This window comes from Tenebrio molitor, chromosome 9 (genome assembly GCF_963966145.1).
Source record: "Tenebrio molitor chromosome 9, icTenMoli1.1, whole genome shotgun sequence".
NCBI lineage: Eukaryota > Metazoa > Arthropoda > Insecta > Coleoptera > Tenebrionidae > Tenebrio > Tenebrio molitor.
The window spans coordinates 16,523,728-16,542,076 of record NC_091054.1 but is presented as its reverse complement, the minus strand read 5'-3'; the positions used below and the strand labels follow the sequence as shown (position 1 = coordinate 16,542,076).

The 18,349-nt window shown below is 37.0% G+C and overlaps 1 protein-coding gene across 1 annotated transcript in view; it reads right to left on the bottom strand.

Annotated features, from left to right (window-relative positions):
• Positions 1 to 18,349, bottom strand: part of stg1 (stargazin-like protein) — a 279,644-nt gene that overhangs the window by 202,830 nt on the left and 58,465 nt on the right. Inside the window, exon 2 of the mRNA XM_069057854.1 lies at positions 7,779 to 8,078. Coding sequence (XP_068913955.1) covers positions 7,779 to 8,078 — 300 coding nt within the window. The remainder of the gene's footprint in view (positions 1 to 7,778; positions 8,079 to 18,349) is intronic.

The window sequence follows — 18,349 nt, the reverse complement described above, 5'->3', positions numbered from 1 at the left end:
AAAGAAATATTTTTCAAAATTAGTCCTCCATGCGGGACATTATTTACTGGTAAAACCTAAACGTAAACATCAATCGTGTTTGTCTCCAGGGCACTTAAGTCAGTTTTAGTTGACTTAAGCCTACCTAAACGAAGAGCTTTGTTCGATTTTCTCCGTGATCCACAATTCGTTAAATCAAAATTGACTTACCTTTTTTTGCGGACCGCGAAGAGACCATGGACCGATTGGCATGGGTGGAATTCAACGATAATTTTGGTTTTGGACTTCGGTGCCACTTCAATTAAGTGGGTTTCACGACACGAGACGATGAGTACGAAAACTAGGTGTGTTCACAAGGACGGTCAAATTCGAAGTCTCTGTTTCTTCCAAAAATGTCCCTCACTCGCGGGGGAGGTTTCGTCAACCCCGATTTTGCACGAAATTGTGAATCGGTTAACGCGCAATCACCAATGACAGAGGGTGCAACTATTTTCGAATTGAATTTTAAAGCTAACTTAAACTACGCGCTAAAACTAAACCGAACAAAACCAAACAAAAATGAAAAGAACTAAAATTAACTATTTACAAAAGCCAACAAATCGAATGATTGTGATTTAGAAATTTGAAAAGGACAAATCGAATGCAAAAATTTGAATAACTCTATCATTAATAAAATGCAATTAAGTGCAATAGAAAAATATTCAAGAAACCAAAATCTTTTTTTAATAAAAATAACAATATATTCTCGATCATTTGAGTTGGATGAAATGCGGAAACAGTGCTTTGTAGAGGTTTTGGATTCTCTCATGAGCTGTGACCTTGGAAATATCTGCGCAAAGGCGCAACGATAAACCAGTGAAAAATCATTAAATGAAAATTGAAAACGTTGACTACTTTCAAAATGAAATACATACAAATCCATATGAATAGAAATAGAATGTTTTTTAATAAAATATACCTTCCTTATGATTTGAGCTAGATTCAACATATAACCAGTGTTTTGTAAATTTGATCATGACGAATCGAACACAGAGACTTTCAGGATTCTGGTTTCAAAGTTTGTCGAGGAATCTGCATTTGAATCCGATGCAAAAGTGATGGACGCGCCAAAATATCTCTTTCGATTAAAATAACGATATCTCCGTTACAATTTGAGCTAGATCCAATATGTAAACAATGTTGTGTACTTTTGGTTATGGCAAATCGAAAGCAGTAACCTTCATGATTCTAGCTGCAACATTCGTTGCTATCTTCTTTATGGTTAAAACTAATTCCAGTCTGAAAATTTGAATGTCGAGACAAATTGGATTCAAAAACCGCATCATTCTATTTTTAACGACGGTTAAAATTACTGATAAATACAAACGACAATAGAAAAATGGTAAAGACACCAAAATATTTTTTTGCAAAAGGAACGATATCTTCCACTGTTTGAGCTAGATCCAATATAAAACCCTGTCTTGTGTACCTCATCATGACTAATCGAATGCGAAACACTACATGTGTCTATTTCTAACGTCAATGGCGAAATGGGCATTTAAATAAAATGCAAAAAAATTAAAATAAGAATATCTACTCCATCATATGACCTAGATCCAATATGTAAATAGCTTTTTGTTCATTTGATTATGACAAATCGAACGCAGTAACCTTCACGAATTCACGATTCTTTAACATCCGCTGAGGAATCTGCATTATACTGCAAAGCAAAAATGGTAAAGGCAACAAATTTTTCAATAAAAATATCTATGTCTTCGTTATGCTTTGCTCCAAATCCGATCTGTTAACTGCGATTTATTCATGACAAAATTTTATGGCCACCATGTGATTAGGTTAGAGCTCCCGCATTTCCACCCCATTCTCCTGATCTGACACCAGTGGATTTTCTAATATTTGTATATGTATTTGAAGGATCCGATGCTTAAATGACAACTTAATGACCTTAAGCTACACATTGCTGCTGTAATATTGACCAAACAATTATACAGGGTGTTTCACGAGTGATAATGAGACCGGCGTATTTGAAAATACAACCCACAATACAGGGTGTCTCAGCTAAGACTTTGGAGCCTAATATCTCGGTTATTTTCCAACAGATTTTTGTGAAATTTCAAATGCAGATATTTTAGACAAAATTTTAATCGGTTGAACTGATGAAATTTGTTGTATAAAATGTTATTTTCGTTATTTTTTACAACTTTTTTCAATGTTTTTTCAATTTAAAGTCCCTTGCCTCTAGGCAACCAACTAATCACGCAATTTTATCTTAAATGGTAGTATAGGTATACCAAAATGGCAGGGTGGCAAACTTCCACATAAATACTCGTAACTCTATACTTAGACATCTCATGTCCGATTTGCATTTCCCCAGGGAACGGACTATATATTCGAGATAATAAGAATCGCTTGTCTGCAATGATAACTTCCGGAGGCCGACTTGGCGTTACGTGACCGCCGCCTATGAATTAGAATTGGCGCGTTAAAACACGGGGGTGGCTGAAGGCGCCGTTTGTCACCCCGGCCAACTTTCTCTCTCCACCGGAAATTTAATACCTTCGCTGCATACTGCGAACTTGTTGAACGCGTTTATGGGCTCGAGGACAGAGCTCAAGAATTAATGATTGGTATAACGGCGTGATCGATGGTCGGGTTTCGCAGCCCGAATGGATTGTTATAATCGCGGAATTTATTACACTTCATTAGGCAAAAGGGCGCTTACGGAATCGGCAGGCGCCGCCCTCGCGCTGTTTTTTATTATTCACACCGTGACGCCTCCGAAAACAACACCGCCGGTGCACTACGGAAAATCCATCTCTCATCGGGCATTATTCGGTTATTTGGTTGACTGAGTGCACCGCCGATGTTTGTGATCAAGTCGGTGGTTTTGTTTGGGGGAAAATCGACGGTGTAGGGGATTTTAATTTAATTTTATGTGGAGTGCAGGCGCTGGCGCGACGTCTGAAGTAGACAAAGGTAGATGGATGGTTTGGTGCTAGAACGAGGTAGAATAAGTAAAACGAAAAGACAAAAAGAAATTATTGATCGGCGATTAAATAAAAAAGCAAACTGGACCGCAGTGCACAAACACAAACAATATTTTTTAAGCACCCGTAATGAAAGCGGTAATTTTACATATTCACAAGCGGACAAAAAGTAACTCTTTATTGGACGCACTTTTTCGGACGCTGATCGTGGCGTCATCTGTTGGTCTGTTTAGTAAGTTAGCAACGAAACTGACAAAACCGATAATTGTCCTGTCACCATAAATTATTTAAAAAAGTAACTGTATTGCAAATAATAAATTTCTACTTTTGTTGGCAAGCTGATAACAAATACTATTAAAAAATTGTTAATATTTTAAATAAATTTATCTATTTGAAAAAGGTCTTTTGCTTTGTAGTTTGTGCAGTTGCCTAAAAAATTTAATGTGCATCGCTACCAAAAAGTACCTTTTGTCCTCGCTCATTTTCAAGCCTCGGCTGCGCCTCGGCCAGAAAACTCAGAGTCGGACGGAAAAGATGCACCTTTTGGCCTTGATACACAAATAATTATTCCGGTATTGACTTAAGAAATCATTTTGGACTTTACGTTTTCATTATTAACAGCAAATGCGCGAATGTGTGAAAAGCGCAATAGATCTACCTAGTTCAATTATAAAGATATTATTCACCTTTGAATAGTCTTTTCCTTCAGTCAGTCTCTCCATCAAGCTAACGACGCACGAAATAACATTATCGCTTTCGATATTTTCATTTCTAAAATGAATCGCATCACTCTGAATGCTCCCCTATACACTCCTCGTAGATTATTTAAGCAGCTTTCCGACATTTGACGGCTGTTTATTCAGTTTGTATTTCTTTGAGAAACATCAGAAAATGCCATCAACTTTGACGTCTTTTCAAGTCCCCTGGATTTCACCAGGGAAAAGTGTTTAATGAAGTCGACGGCCTCTGGGCCGTTGCTTTGGGGTTTGACACAAGGCCCTTATTAACCAGTTCGTTTGCACACTTTCTTAAATACACAACAGATCGGACCGAGGGTTCTGCCTTGCATAACGTTAACGGCAACCGTAAATCAGCGTTTGTTTCAGAACACCGGTGTTGATGAATTTATGGCCGTGCTTGTCATACTCCCCAATGATATACGACTTGGTCCCGAGTTCTTATACAACCCCAAAAATAATCATTAAAATCTCGGTCATTTACGGATTGGGATCCGGACCGACTGAAAAAGACAAAGCGGTTTATTGAATGAAATGGAATTGGAAGCTGTAGCAATTTTTTATTTTGGGGGAACACGAGGGATGTGTAAAGGGGAAGGTGTAATCTTTAACACGTCCCAGGGGTCACTAAAAGCCTTTCGGAAAATATTGCTCCAAAGTTATTTGTGGCATAACTTACACTTTCTGATAGTGGGAAAATAATTATCAACAAGCAGTCGACAAAAAAGTGGCTTCTTCCGAGTTTATGAAGTAAGTTAGAGTGCCCAAGAGATTTATCACGGTCTTGAACTATCTGTAAAGAATTTTCTCATACTCATCAGTCTAGCAATTCCTTCTTTTGGTTGTAATAACTTTGTTCTTAAATGCCACTGATATTTTTAAATGATAATAATAATAAAAGGCTTCGAAACAGATTAAATTAATAAGCCCTATTTTATAGACACAAATGTGGCCAATCGAATGTGAAAGAGTGCATTTTACTATTTCTAACGGTAAGAAAATGGTATTTATCTTCAAGCTTGAAGATAAAATAGTATATTATATCATGCAGAGTAGAAGGTCTTTTTGTGCTTCGCCCAGTTTCGACTTTGTCTCGGTCTTCAATCTCTGGGCTTACCACAAAAAGACTCACTTCTACTCGTTATGATATAATATACTAACGGGCCTTCAAATAAATTTATATTTAGAGCAACCTATGGAAATTCAATTGTTTGCAACATTTTTCAGCGTAGAAAATGACACAAGAGACGTCTGACATTTTAACTAAATATAATTAGGTTAAAAAATATTTTTAATTTTTGTAGTGCGTTCTCCCTATTCTTCCTCCACGGAATATGACAATATGAAATTTGGAAAAAGCTTACTATGAAACCTGTGTAACTCCGAAAAATAATTGGTTACCTACAAAAATTATCTTTACACTGTTAACAGAATTAGAATGTCGCCTACGCCTACTCTAAATATATATTTATTTGAAGGCCCGATATTATTCGTACATATTGTAAAAATGGTGAAGGTGCCGGGATATCATTTGCATAAATTCCAATATGTCTCTTATTGCTTCTATTAACTAACTCAAGTAACGGCCTTTCACTATTTTTAATATTAACTGAGAAAACACAATTTTACGTTGTAAAAATGGCGGAGGCGCCAGAAAATTTTTTGAATAAAAATAACGATTTCTGCCTAATAGCTTGAAATGGGTCCGATGTGAAAGCTGTACTTGATTAAATTAAATATGAGGAGTCGAATGGATTTTTATTATTTGTTTGCAAACATTTTGTTATCCTTAGAATTTCAGAAATATAAAGTACATACTATAATTTTTGCCAGTATTTTCCGTTGAAATTGTACGCCACACCCCGTATCAGTTGCGTCCAAATTTGTTCGTTGATTAAATTCCCAAGAAATTTCCAACATTTTTCTCCTATTAAATCGCATTTTTACATCGATAAGAATTCTTCCATTTTCATCCGGAAATGAACGAAAACATCAGTCCCGCAACCGGAATTCTTGTTGACCTCGTCGTTAATTAACAACAGTCTTATTAATGTAATAGCAAAAATGCCGCAAACGCCGCCGACACAGCAGTTTGACAAGGCAAAGGACAACTCAACAAAAAGAACAATAACTTCGGGGTACGTCAGAGCGTGACTCCGCCCCAACCCGGCGAAATTTTCGATTCGTTTTTGGCCCCATTTGCAATTCCCCTCGACTCATTAATTTTTCGTTGTGTATTGTTTGCATAACGCGATTTTTTAATCGTAGCATAACAAATTTTCGTTATTCCGGCCGTGAAATTTTGTTTTTGGAAGTCCGCCGCCCCCAATTAGTCACGGGAGGGCAGCCGCTGGATTTTTGCCACGTACGAAAAAATATATGAATAAAAGATGCTGTCGCCATGAACACGCATCAGGAGCGCGATTCGTGTTTGGCAAAGGACAAAAAATGCACCCGATTTATCCCGGAATTAATTCAGAGAAAGTGAAAATAAAACCGCCCCTGTTTTAAAATGTGCATTTTCGTGTTATTCCATCAAGTAGTCTTTTATTATTACCCCGTTTCTTTGTTTTGTGAGTAAACAAGTGCCGCCGGCGCGAATACGTTCCTGCCGTCGCCGCCATTAAAGCCAGAAAGGAATTAATCCCACCGATTCCATAATTTCGTTTTTAATTTCTGTCAGGACGAGATTCGCTGTAATTAAGACAAAGGTGATGGTAATTCATTCTGATTCAGATTCCCCAAGATTCTAATTTCGCTCTGGAATCGGTTAATTTGATGGATCGTCTCGATCTTTTTCTTGTCCATTGAGAATTTGATATTGGAGTTACTTCCGGACGGTACACGCGTTTCAGCCCCCAAATGCGATTTTCTTTGAGATCTATATTAAAAGAAACTGAAATAAATTACTCTTCAAAAAGAGATATGTTTTTCCGATACTAACATTTTTCATGAGAAAATTAATAGGGAACGAACCGGAATCCGCCGCCTCTATCGGCTTTCTCTCGAATTTTTTTTATATAAAAATATAATACAGTGACCAAGCCGTTCCGAACGGCCAAATTGCGAAGCTACAATACAAGATATCTCCATTAAGGAAAGTTGGGGACGCCCCCGAGCGTTATTACTCAACATACACAATATCTGAACCATTGTGCAGCGAACACGTTCACTTAAGACGTGGAAGGTGTATTATGACGAGAAGGGGTTGCAATTTAATAATTCGCCCTACAAAGAGCGCGCGCTACAATACAATCAATTAAAGTGATATTGGGGTGAAACGTGCACGGGTAAATAGTGTTGCAAAGGGATGTTATTTGCTCCCTCTGCTAACAAATCTATCGCGATTTTAATACGGTGGGGCCTGAGTTGGAGGCAACGCCAAAATTCAAAAAGCATAAACTCCGAACAAGTAGCTGCGGAGGGTTTCTTGCATTGACTCCAATTTCAAACAACAGATTGTGAATTTGTCAAGTTGGGAAAGCTTTTGAAAAAAAGGTAAAGGTCCAAAAAAGGGCGGGGCTGCTGAGGTTTTACCAACGCCTTTTCAGCCACAATTACGGAAAGATTCGGGATGGGTACGGTGAGGAAGGAAGGTGGTAGTAGATGCTGAGGGGTGAATACTGAGACTCAGCATTTGTCTTATCTGCGATACGAGACCTGTGCTCATATCAAGATGTGATGAAAAAAACCCACCCAGCCAGGCCAGGCGGCTCCGGGATTCGAACCCGGCGCCTTCCGAATGCAAATCGGCGCGCTAAGCGCTTGGCCATGATGCTCGGTTAAACTTTTAATTGCAGTCGCGCTTTATTTGCAAACGCGACATAACAACTGTAGCGATCGTGAAACGCTGGCGCCACCTCTCGGTCTGTTCGACTGAGCGCAACAGATGACACGCCGGGGCTAGTACAGATCTGCAAGAATGTAAAAAGCGCAGGTTTGCACGAGTGAAGCTGAGGATATTAATGCGCTGTCGCCAAGAAAAAAATATTTGTTCGCGTGTTGCGTGAATTCATCTTCCCGTTTTGCAGAAGTGCAAGTACGAGAGGGTGCGTTTAAATAATGCAAAAAGACTCACGGTTGGTGAAGCAGAGCATCCATAATCCCGAGATGGTGAGTTTGGACAAATAATCCTTCTCTCCGGTTCCATTGTACGAGGGATTATTCATCTTCTCCTCGGTGTGCAACCACTGATTAGTAAACATGGCAACAATGACAACGAGAAGTGATACAGTGGCGGTCAGAGGCGTCAACACCCATAAACAAGACAGAGTGGCCTCCATGGGGCCGAGGGGGTTGGCGGCGTCGGGGTCCGGTGCGGACGGGCCCGCATTTCTGGTCAGCGCCCTTTGCATTCTTTGACGGAAGTGGATGTCACCTGGAAAGGATGCAACTGTCGCTGTTAATCTGGTATTCAGAGGCTGCTTAAAAAAATTATCGCCGAGGCTGCTTGCGGCCGAGGCACGACAATCTCGAGGATGTTAAAGAATTTCGCGGCCAAGGTGTATACAACATTTTTTGTGCAACCGAAAATTTATTCGTCGTTAAAAGCAATGGGCGCATTGCACAAAAAATATATTAATTTAAATCACACCTGTACTGTATTCAGTTTTGCACAATGCGATGGTGCACCATCTTGTTGCGAGATTTTAACACTTCCTAGACATGTTTCACTAAACAAAAAATGTGTTTGACTTGATTATTTCGTGATCAATAACGTTAATGTGCTATCGATGCCTTGTTTAGTAGAATCATACCGTGTAATTGCAGGAGAGTAAGTACATGATAACAAAATTATATTTACATAATCTAAACTAATTATAACGTAACACTACACTAGCACAATTATGTAATAGGGAAGCTTCCCAAATATGTGTATTGTTCGTGTCAGCCGAACTTGTTGACAGGAACCAATTTGTGAATAGTTGTCCATCAAACTTTGACTCAACAAAATCGAGGAGCAAAAATTGTAAATTTGTTGAAAATTCCAGTTTTCGAGAGTTTTAGAGACATGTTGTAGAATATTTGCCGCCAGAGAAAACTCCAAGACATAAATATTAAATGTTAGGTGGGAAGCGATAAATCTGTTTTCTATCTGACCACATTGGGGGAGCTTTCGGGCGTCAGACCTGTGTCGAAAAAGTCGCCACCCCATATCGCTCTCCTTTAATGTCGTTATCTTCTGTAATAATATTGTTCCGTTCGTTTTTCTGAGGGCACTCGACGGGATTTAGGGATTTGGTCCGGGCCGCCCCACTAAACTACAAACTAGTTTATCTGACGCTTTAAAAGCGATTCATTTGTTTTGGTAGAGTCCTTCCACCGATAAAGTGGGGCGTCGACAGCAACACCCGACCGATAAGGATGTCACCGGGCCTCTTAAAAAATGTTGCAAACTTTGCGTTATCGTAGTGGACGGACGTGATGAAGCATCGTCGACGGAAGAGAAAGGATGTGGAAGAAAGTGATGTACCTGCGGAGACGTTTTCAAGTAAACAGGATCATTTACATATTGTTAGGGAGTGATAAAGTGCGCCGAATAATGGGCCGTGTCGGTGTTCGTCCTTTTAAATATTTTCAATTTTTTAACGTGTTCGCGTGATCGGGTTTGACGTTAAAAAATCGCGGGTATGGAAACTTCAGACGATAATCTGTTTGAACAGGGGTAATTTTGTGTGGTGCTGAGCGAGAACAGATGGTACCGGGGGTGTCACATTCGAGGGAGTCTATCGAAAGATATTTCAAGCAATTTATTCATGTTACAAAATGGAATAAAAAGTAAGTAGCAAACAAGTCAGTAGCAACATAATAATAATATTATAAAATAGTTATTTTTATATTAAGTGCGTGAAGAGAGTGTTTTTTGTGCATGAAAAGGTCTTTTACGCCGAGACGAAGGTCGAGGCAGTATAAGCCTTTGAATGCACAAAAACATCTTCACGCACGAAATATAAACAATATTTTTTCTATAATTGATTCAAAAAATTGAAATTAAAAATTCAAATTTTTGAAGGAACTCTGAAGTTTCAATGCAGTGACCATGTTGCTAGGTAACTAATAAAATCCAGTGCGTGAAGTGAAACACAGAAATAGTCATGTGCGTGAAATCGCATTTCACACACTGTTTTGTATGGTTTCTATGGTTTCGATCTTACTAACAATGCAAAAAGAAATACACGTTAGAAAATGACCCACTTCAGGCACCGATAACTATGCCTGAATTTCAATTTTTTGAATCAATAATAGAAAAATAATATTTTTATTTTTATAATAATGATGCTGTATGATGCTCATGATGATGCCGTGTGGGCAGTAGCTAAATCTTGTTGGAAATAGCCGTTTGTTAGGTTCACATCGTCCAGTTGATTTATAAGTGGTTCAAGAAAGAGTCGTTGGTATCTTTGAGCGTTAATAGTTTCTTTAAAAAGATTGGACCAAAATTCACTTAGGCAAGTTGCTACCCCGACACCAATTTTAATTTGATGCAAGTGGTATCTTAGTACCATTGTGAGTATTACATGCTGCTCAGGTTTTATGATTTTGAGATTTAAGGAATTAGAAAGGTGAAACCAAGCCTCATCAGTGAAAATGTAATGTTTTGCCTGTCATTTCTAAGTAAGTTCTTGTTGTACCAAAGCTAAAATTAGATCCCTGGAAAACCGAAAACTGGAAAGTTTATAATAATCTGTGGCATCGTCAGTTGGAAATTAGAAAAATGAAATTTAAGAAAAAACTTAGTGCAAGTTTGTTAAAAGTTTTTGTTGACAACATGGAATGATAAAAAAGTAAATAATATACAATAACTGACTGATATAATAATGAGTTTCTGGACATCAAAAAGAGTCGTGGATTTCACACGGCACCAGGAACTAAACCCAATAATTAGTGCGGTTCTGTTTCAAAATTTAGCGTTATTGAACAACATTGATTTTGCATAGATCAAATCAATCAACAGTTTCATATCATAGCAACTATGTACAACATTGGTAAATTTTAAAACAGAATCGCATCAAATATGTGGTAATTGTAGTAATATTGTAATCCAAAATATCGGAAAGCAACACTCAACAGTCACAATAATTAATACCACAAGTGGGTCGATATTAAAGAGGGATGGATCTAGCTCTGACACTTGGGCCCTCATAAATTTTATCATTATTATTCATTAGATCTAATATCCGTAAGCCGGCCTGAATACAGTGACATCGGTTGTCTGGTGGGCCGGAATACAGTAATCATAATATGATAACGTGAAATAGTGCTGTCAAAGGAATTATAATTACTTGATATAAATATCCGTATAGATAAATCCCCTCTCGCTGCTGTGCCTTCTTTTTAATATAATTGTTTTGAACAAGTTGGTTACCTTGTCTGAGTTGTAGGTCTTAAAATAACTTGAACAATTTTGAGTAATGAAGTGTAGAATTTTATGAATGTAAATTTAATAAAAAGATTCAGTTGGTTAAACAAATATATATTTATTCGATACCTCCCTAGAAAGTGGGTCTGTATCCATGGTTACCAGTGAGTGAAGGTTCCACTTTCGCTCACGCACTTTTGCTCACGTACTTTCGCTCACGCACTTTCGCTCACGCATAATTGAAATTCGATTTTATGAAAAAGAATTTGTATATTGAAAATAATTACATACCAATAATAACTAAACGTTATTCACGTGGAGTTGAACATTTCAAGGTCAAATAATTTTATTTTTTGGTTCTGTAATTATGTTTTGTAAATAGTGACATGCAGCTAACCAACATAATGCGAATTTAGCAATGCTCAATCCATCGTGAACGGTCTTTACCTGCATATGTCACTGTTTGCTAAATTATTTGACCTTGAAATGTTCAATTCAACGTGAATAACGTATACAGTGCGTTTTTTTAAGACCAGAGGCTTTTACATGCTAATTTTTCAACCTCCTGTTAACTTTGTATTTGTAATACCTAAATGGTGGTAATAGACAATTTACAAATAAAATGTTATTTGCAAAAAATAGTGTGAACATTAATATTTTACATTTTATAACGATAGATTCATTATTTATGTTATAACAAGTTTCTTTACTTTAATAAAAATTAAATGAAATGTTCAAAATGGCCTCCAGAGGCAGTTAAGCAATCACATAATCAATTACATATCAAAATTACAAATGTCAGGTGAAATTTTAGCCTACTGAAAATTTAAAATTAGAGCAAACGGTATTCAAAAAATGTCTTTTTGCTATAACTTATTCCTTGATTCTGGTTATTAAATTGAAATTGTTTCAATACATTATCATATCCCACAACTTTACTACAAAACTGGGTTGAATATTGTCATGGGGACAAAAGTTAACAGGGGGTTGAAAAATGTAGCTTGTAAAACCCTATGGCCAGTCTTAAAAAAAACCGCACTGTATAACAATTCATCACTTTACATAATTAATCACGACGGCCACCGAATATGCCCATCATCAGTACAACTTTCTGAAGGATCCACTCTTGGTCCGCCGCTTCCAGTAAAAACTTGCAAACATCGTTTCTTGAAGAAGTTGTAGCTTTTTTCGGCTGATAGTTTCTACATTTTGTTTTCAAAAAGGAGGTGAGACTGTTGAATCTGTACAATTTATTATATTAAAACAACTAATAGCTTATTTAAAAAAACCTCTTACCTGGATACCTGGAGATATAAACGTTTTGAAATACAAACATTGAATAACCGCGCTGATGCTGCTTTCGTCTTTTCCCTTGATCTCGGTCTGCCATTGTGTAAATATTTCCAATTCTTTCTGGTATCGTAATTTTGATTTCGTAGGCACCATTTGGTACTTCGCGGCACTTGCCTCTTCCAGGACGTCATCAGGAACACAGAATTCTTCGTCATCCATTTCCACAACGTGGTGTGCACAATCACTTTATTGACTTTGCAAAACTTTGTTTATTTTGTATTTTATTTTTTTCCATAGCAACAGATCTCTCCGAAAATGTGATTTATTTATTTTATTTTAATTTTATTTAAAATTTTGAATATAAAGTTACAGACTCATTTTCTAAGGAGTTATGTCTGGTATCGAACAAAATCAAATACAGCACTCGAGAGTAAGGCCGCTTTTGTTCACTTGAATCCGCTGCGCGTCGTGGCCGAACATGCAATTCGCGTGAACAAAAGCTTTACCTTCCTCTCTCGTAGTGTAAATAACTATTATTTTTTCCCAATTTATTGTTTTTTTCTCAAAAATTTAATTATGTAAGATAATAAAATTTTTACACTGTCGTTTAGACAATTAAAAGGGCTATCAGAATCAAGAAAAAAAATAGAGGGTTTCTATTTAAAAAAAGTATCGATGAGGTCATCACTCGAAAACAAATGACTGCTTGGAATTTTCTTTGGTACTAAAACATGAATTTTATAAACTAAAATTGACCTGTTGAAAGATTTTTTTGAAAAAAATTTTGTTTAATTTTTAAGGAATTTATTCCATACTTTTGTCGCTCACTGTATACCAAAATGTTCTGTTTTTCCTCTACATACATATATACCATATTTCTTTATTTTTATACTTTCTGTGCTCCTTTTACCCACTCTAACCGTCTTTACATTCCATCTAAATCTCCCTTGTGACATCTTTCTACATCAGCTTTATAGTCTTTTCTTCTCGTCCTTTACTACATTTTTCTTCGACTTCTTTGCCCATTTTCTCAAATATGTTTGTACACTTTGCAATTAAGTGGTAAAGCAATATTTAAGACACACGTCTTTCTCAACATTAACCATTTTTGTAAACCGCTCTACTTCTCAGTTCCAGTAGAGGAACCCTTTCGCACCATTATTATATTCTTTTCTTTGCTATCTGCTTACCCACGAACGGCTGCAACATGTCAAAGAAATTTTTTTAATCATCTCTTGATGCGTTGAAATCAGAAGGAGCTCTTTGCTGTTTTGCTCCTATTGCCAACAAGAGTAGATGTCTATCAAAACTGATCCTCTCTTCGAAGACAGTCTTGATTGCTTTCTTTATTTTCTGTAATGCTAACAGCACTTTATTTTCTCTCTCCTGAGGAAAGATTTCAATTTTAACAATATAAACTTATTTTATTAGAGTTGCTTGAGACAATATCTATCAGTTCCTGCGGGCTGTTTCTATTTTTGTCCACGTAATCTCTTTCTATTTCTCACATCCATTTGAAATTGTTGTTAAGTGGCGGATTGTAAATGTTTACAAGCAAGACCTCCTTCTGTACGGATCATTACTAATTCTTCCTCGTCTTATTTTCTCACAAATTTTTTGATAATACACTTATGGGATAATATGGAAAAACTGTTACAGGCAATGTAAGGACGTCCAAATGACTTCAGTCAGCTAACAAGAGCACTTCTGGATATTTGGCAAAATATAGGCTAAAATCATAACAGAAACCTCATTTTTAACATGCCACTACGTTATTGAGCTACAATTAACGCTAGAGGGGACAAGACAAGATTTCAGGAAAATAATCTTTAAATTTCGATGGTTTTTTTAATTTCTCATTTTTACTCGTGATGTTACCTTTTCGAATTTTTGTATTTCTTTTGCATTTATGTGCTCTTTTTTGTAAGAAAATATGTTGAAAATATTTCCCATGGTTCAGCTGTTATTGTTGTTGACATATTTTTTTAAATATTTAAAAATTTGCTTTTTTAATTAAAAAAATCAAAGTGATGCGTTAATTTTGGAGTTCAGTGTAATTGCTAAATCAAATATTTCTTCGATAATATACAAGAAAAATGTATGTTGCATTTGCAATGGCTTGAAGTACTTTGGTCTGCAACGTTCTAGGAATAACTTTTAATTTATTAAAGAAACTGCTTTTCCCTACAAAAAATTAAACAAGAAAGCATGACCTGGAGCTTTAATAACATTAGAAATTCTCTTTGTACCTGAAGCACGTGTGTTATGTAATTATTGTTTGTTAACCGCATCGCATTACGTAGATTGTTTTGGTCACTTGCTTCAGCCTCTTGACATTAATTAAATTAATTAATACAGGGAGATTGAGGAACAAATAAATGTATTTTCTAGTCGGCCGATAAATTCCAGCGCTTGTTGCCCCAAATGAAAACAATAAAATCTCTGTAAACACCCTTCAGAATTATTAGAATTGTTGTAATCGTGAAATTACCCATGTAATTACCCCGAAATCGTAATTTCTGAAACTGACGACAAAGTTTCCGGAGCCTCCGTAATTATTCAGATTTTATTGTAATTGCCCCCGAATTAGTCGGCGATCGGGCAAAAACTTTGTCGCTTATTAAGATTTCATGAAATCTCTTTATTGTAATTGTTATTGCAGTGAGATTCGCCGGAGATACGATCGCGTCTGTTCGATAATTTAATGCTACGTCAAATTACGTGTCTGGAGGGAATTGCCTATGTGCGATGCGTCTGGCGTTTCGACGCCGAATGCAAGTCGGCGGCGTCTTTATTGGGTGCATGTCTTACAAGAGTACAGCACAATCGAGCATTCACGTCTTTGAGAAGTCGAGAGGAGAATATCAATGTGCCAGGTGCCTCCGTCTCGGTTTAATTACATCAACGACATGACTTGTTGGGATTTTTACTTAATGTAGTACACGTAGGCTGGAAAGCTGAAAGCTTTTGCCTCAAGGCTACAAAAATCTACTCGCGTTTTTACATTATTAAGTATTTGTTGTCTGATGTTGTTCAAAGTTTTGTAAACGTGAAGGGTTCCACGATTTCAATGAAATTCATTTGCCAGTTGCTGAAAAAGCTCAAATTTCAGTTTGTCTAGTTTACCAGAAATCTTATCAAAACAAGAGTGCAACGTGATGCTGCAGGAACCATTTAAACATACAAAAGATTTTGACAAAAATGGTGGATGCGCCGGGATTATTATTATTAACAATAACGATATCTCTTTTACTGTTCAAGAGAGATCAAAAGTGAAAGCTGCATTTTAAAGGCCTGATTACGACTAAGCCATCTGCAAAACTGCTTGACTCTAAATTTAGGATTAGCTACAGAAATAGTATTTATATATTTCACAAAAATGGTGGATGCGCCGGGATGTGTTTTCAATAAAAATAGTTATATCTTACCTACTCTTTGAGATACATCAAATCTGAAAACTGCATTTTATAGACCTGATTACCACAAATCGAATGTATAAAGGTGGGTGACTCTATGTATAACTTTAGTTAAGCAAACTACATTTGTATAATTTGCAAAATGCTGGAGTCTCCGGAATATTTTTTAATGCAACTAGCACATAATTATGACGAATCGTTTCCACTCGTAAAAGTAGCGTTAAGATTAGTTACTTATGTGCATGTAGTTGTAAGAGTTGAGTAAATACATCTAGGAGAAAAAAAACAACTAATCATAAAGAATCTTACATAATTTTGAAGCGTTAGCTCGTTGTTCAAAAACAGTGAAAGAATCTTTACAAAATGAAAAAACTGTCTGTTGTAAAGTGTTCAGCAGATTAATTAAACGCGCAGTTTGCATCTTTCGCTGTAAAGAATCTCCTCTTCATCTCCCTTCATTGACAGAGCTCTTCGAGCCTCGCGTCGCGTCTTTCTGCGGTCACGCGATTTACTTGTAAATGAGCCAGCTGTTGTGCGTCCCTCCGGCATATTTCCATTCCGCCACCGTCGCCGTCCCTCATCTTTATCAATCCGATAAATCACCAGAGAGTCGCGCTCTATGATAAATGGACATCCAGAGCTCGCGGCGAAAAGAATAAATTGAGCCCGGACTATCTACATCAAAGATTCCCGGACACAAAAGCCGTCTTTTGTGCACAACTCCAACTATCATTCCGGGGTCCGAATCCGGGCCGTCGGTCTGTTTTCTCCGGTTTACTTTGTAATGACGGTTTTTCTTAAAGTCGCCGGCGGTGGGAGGACGCATTGTTCCGAAGACGCGCGGTTATCCGGGAATCTTCGTCGACGGAAAATGGACCGGCGCGTATTTAAATAAACCGACAAAGAGACAGACGGCAACGGATCCGTTGATGCGTGGATCAATCCGGAGCCGCCCCGAAACTGACGAAGAATTGACGGAAATGGAATCACGGAATGCTCACTTTCGACGGGATCTTCGACGAAAACATAATCGCGTGCATATTTTCACGGGGCTTTTGTGCTCGCCTTTCGCCGGATATAAAAGGGAATGGCTTGTGGGGGCGAGGAAGGTGCGCCGAGTGCGACACTATAAATTAATTAATGTGCCGGAGATGGAATAACAAAGAAATCGAAAAAAATTAAATTACGTGGGGTACACAGAGCGCACGGCCTGAGAGGAGAGTTATTAAATTTAAAAATCTAATTTGCAGAATTTTTCAAATGGTTACAGACTAAATTTAATTTTTGCAAAAATTCTTCTCTTGGATTCTTAATAAAAAAATTATATCTCCCTCACGGTTTGCAATAGATTAGATTTCAAAACTGTCTTTGGTAGAGCAATTTATGGTGATTTTAATTCAAGAAATTGCATATCTATACGCCTAATAATAGGCGAGAAAATTATTAATATATCTAGTAAAAATGGTGGAGGCGCCGGGATAGTTCTTCACACAAATGATAATAGTTCCGTTACTGTTTATATTAGATCAAATTTGAAAAGTGTCTTTTATAGAACTACGCACGGTAAGCGAATCAAAAAAGCTACATTCTTTAAACCTCTGACACTAGCCCAAGAAGTGCAAGAATTTTTTCAGTGCAAATAATGATATTTTCCTAACAATTTACGATAGCGATTATAGACTTGGTTATGGCAATTAGTATATTATAGACTTAGTTGCGAATGCAATGCAATGCATGTTTTAACAATAGCTGATTATATTACTGTTTTCTCAATTTCGTTGTAGGTCGTAAAATTTTATTGAATATTATGAATGAGCGATTAACGGGCACAATGGTTGGGTTTGAAAAGGCTGGACAATGCAAACATGCAAAATGTACAATTCAACCCTGCTTAAAATATTACCTACTAGTGGTAAACTAGGATTTATCAGTCCCGCAAGGTCTTTAACTTAAAGTATCACACAATTTTACGACCTACAACCAAATTGAGAAAACAGTAGGTATTCAGCAAAAATGGTGTAGGCGCCGGGATATTTTTAATATGAATTAGATAAAATACGCTAAGTTCTGTATTTTCTAATATTTAACATTATTTGATATTTGGCAAAAATGGTGGAGGTGCTTCTATTTTCGCCCAAACTCTTTGAAAGCACAATCCACCCACAAAGAAACGTTATACTGACTATTACTCTTCTATTTTGGGTTATTCTTTTGACCTATTCTCTACTACCGCCTCGCTATATCTCAAATTAAAATCTATTTCCTCTCGATACCCTTCCGCAAGTACGTATATCTTTTAATGGAACCGTGATGCTCTTGTTATGGATTGTAAACACATTTGCATCCATTGTCTCATTCGTCTGAAAACTACGCAACATATCTCGCGGTTATTTTTAGAATACCGTTTGCAGCATCCCCCATTTGCATAGACAAACGCGAAACATGTAGTGCGTGCGTGGTTTGGATTACACTTGCCCGGGTCGATTTTTCAACGGAGAACTATTATGAATATGAAGTTTATTTGATATTCAAAGCCGGGGATAAAATTTAGAATCCCCCGAATCTTTCGAGACTCCAAAG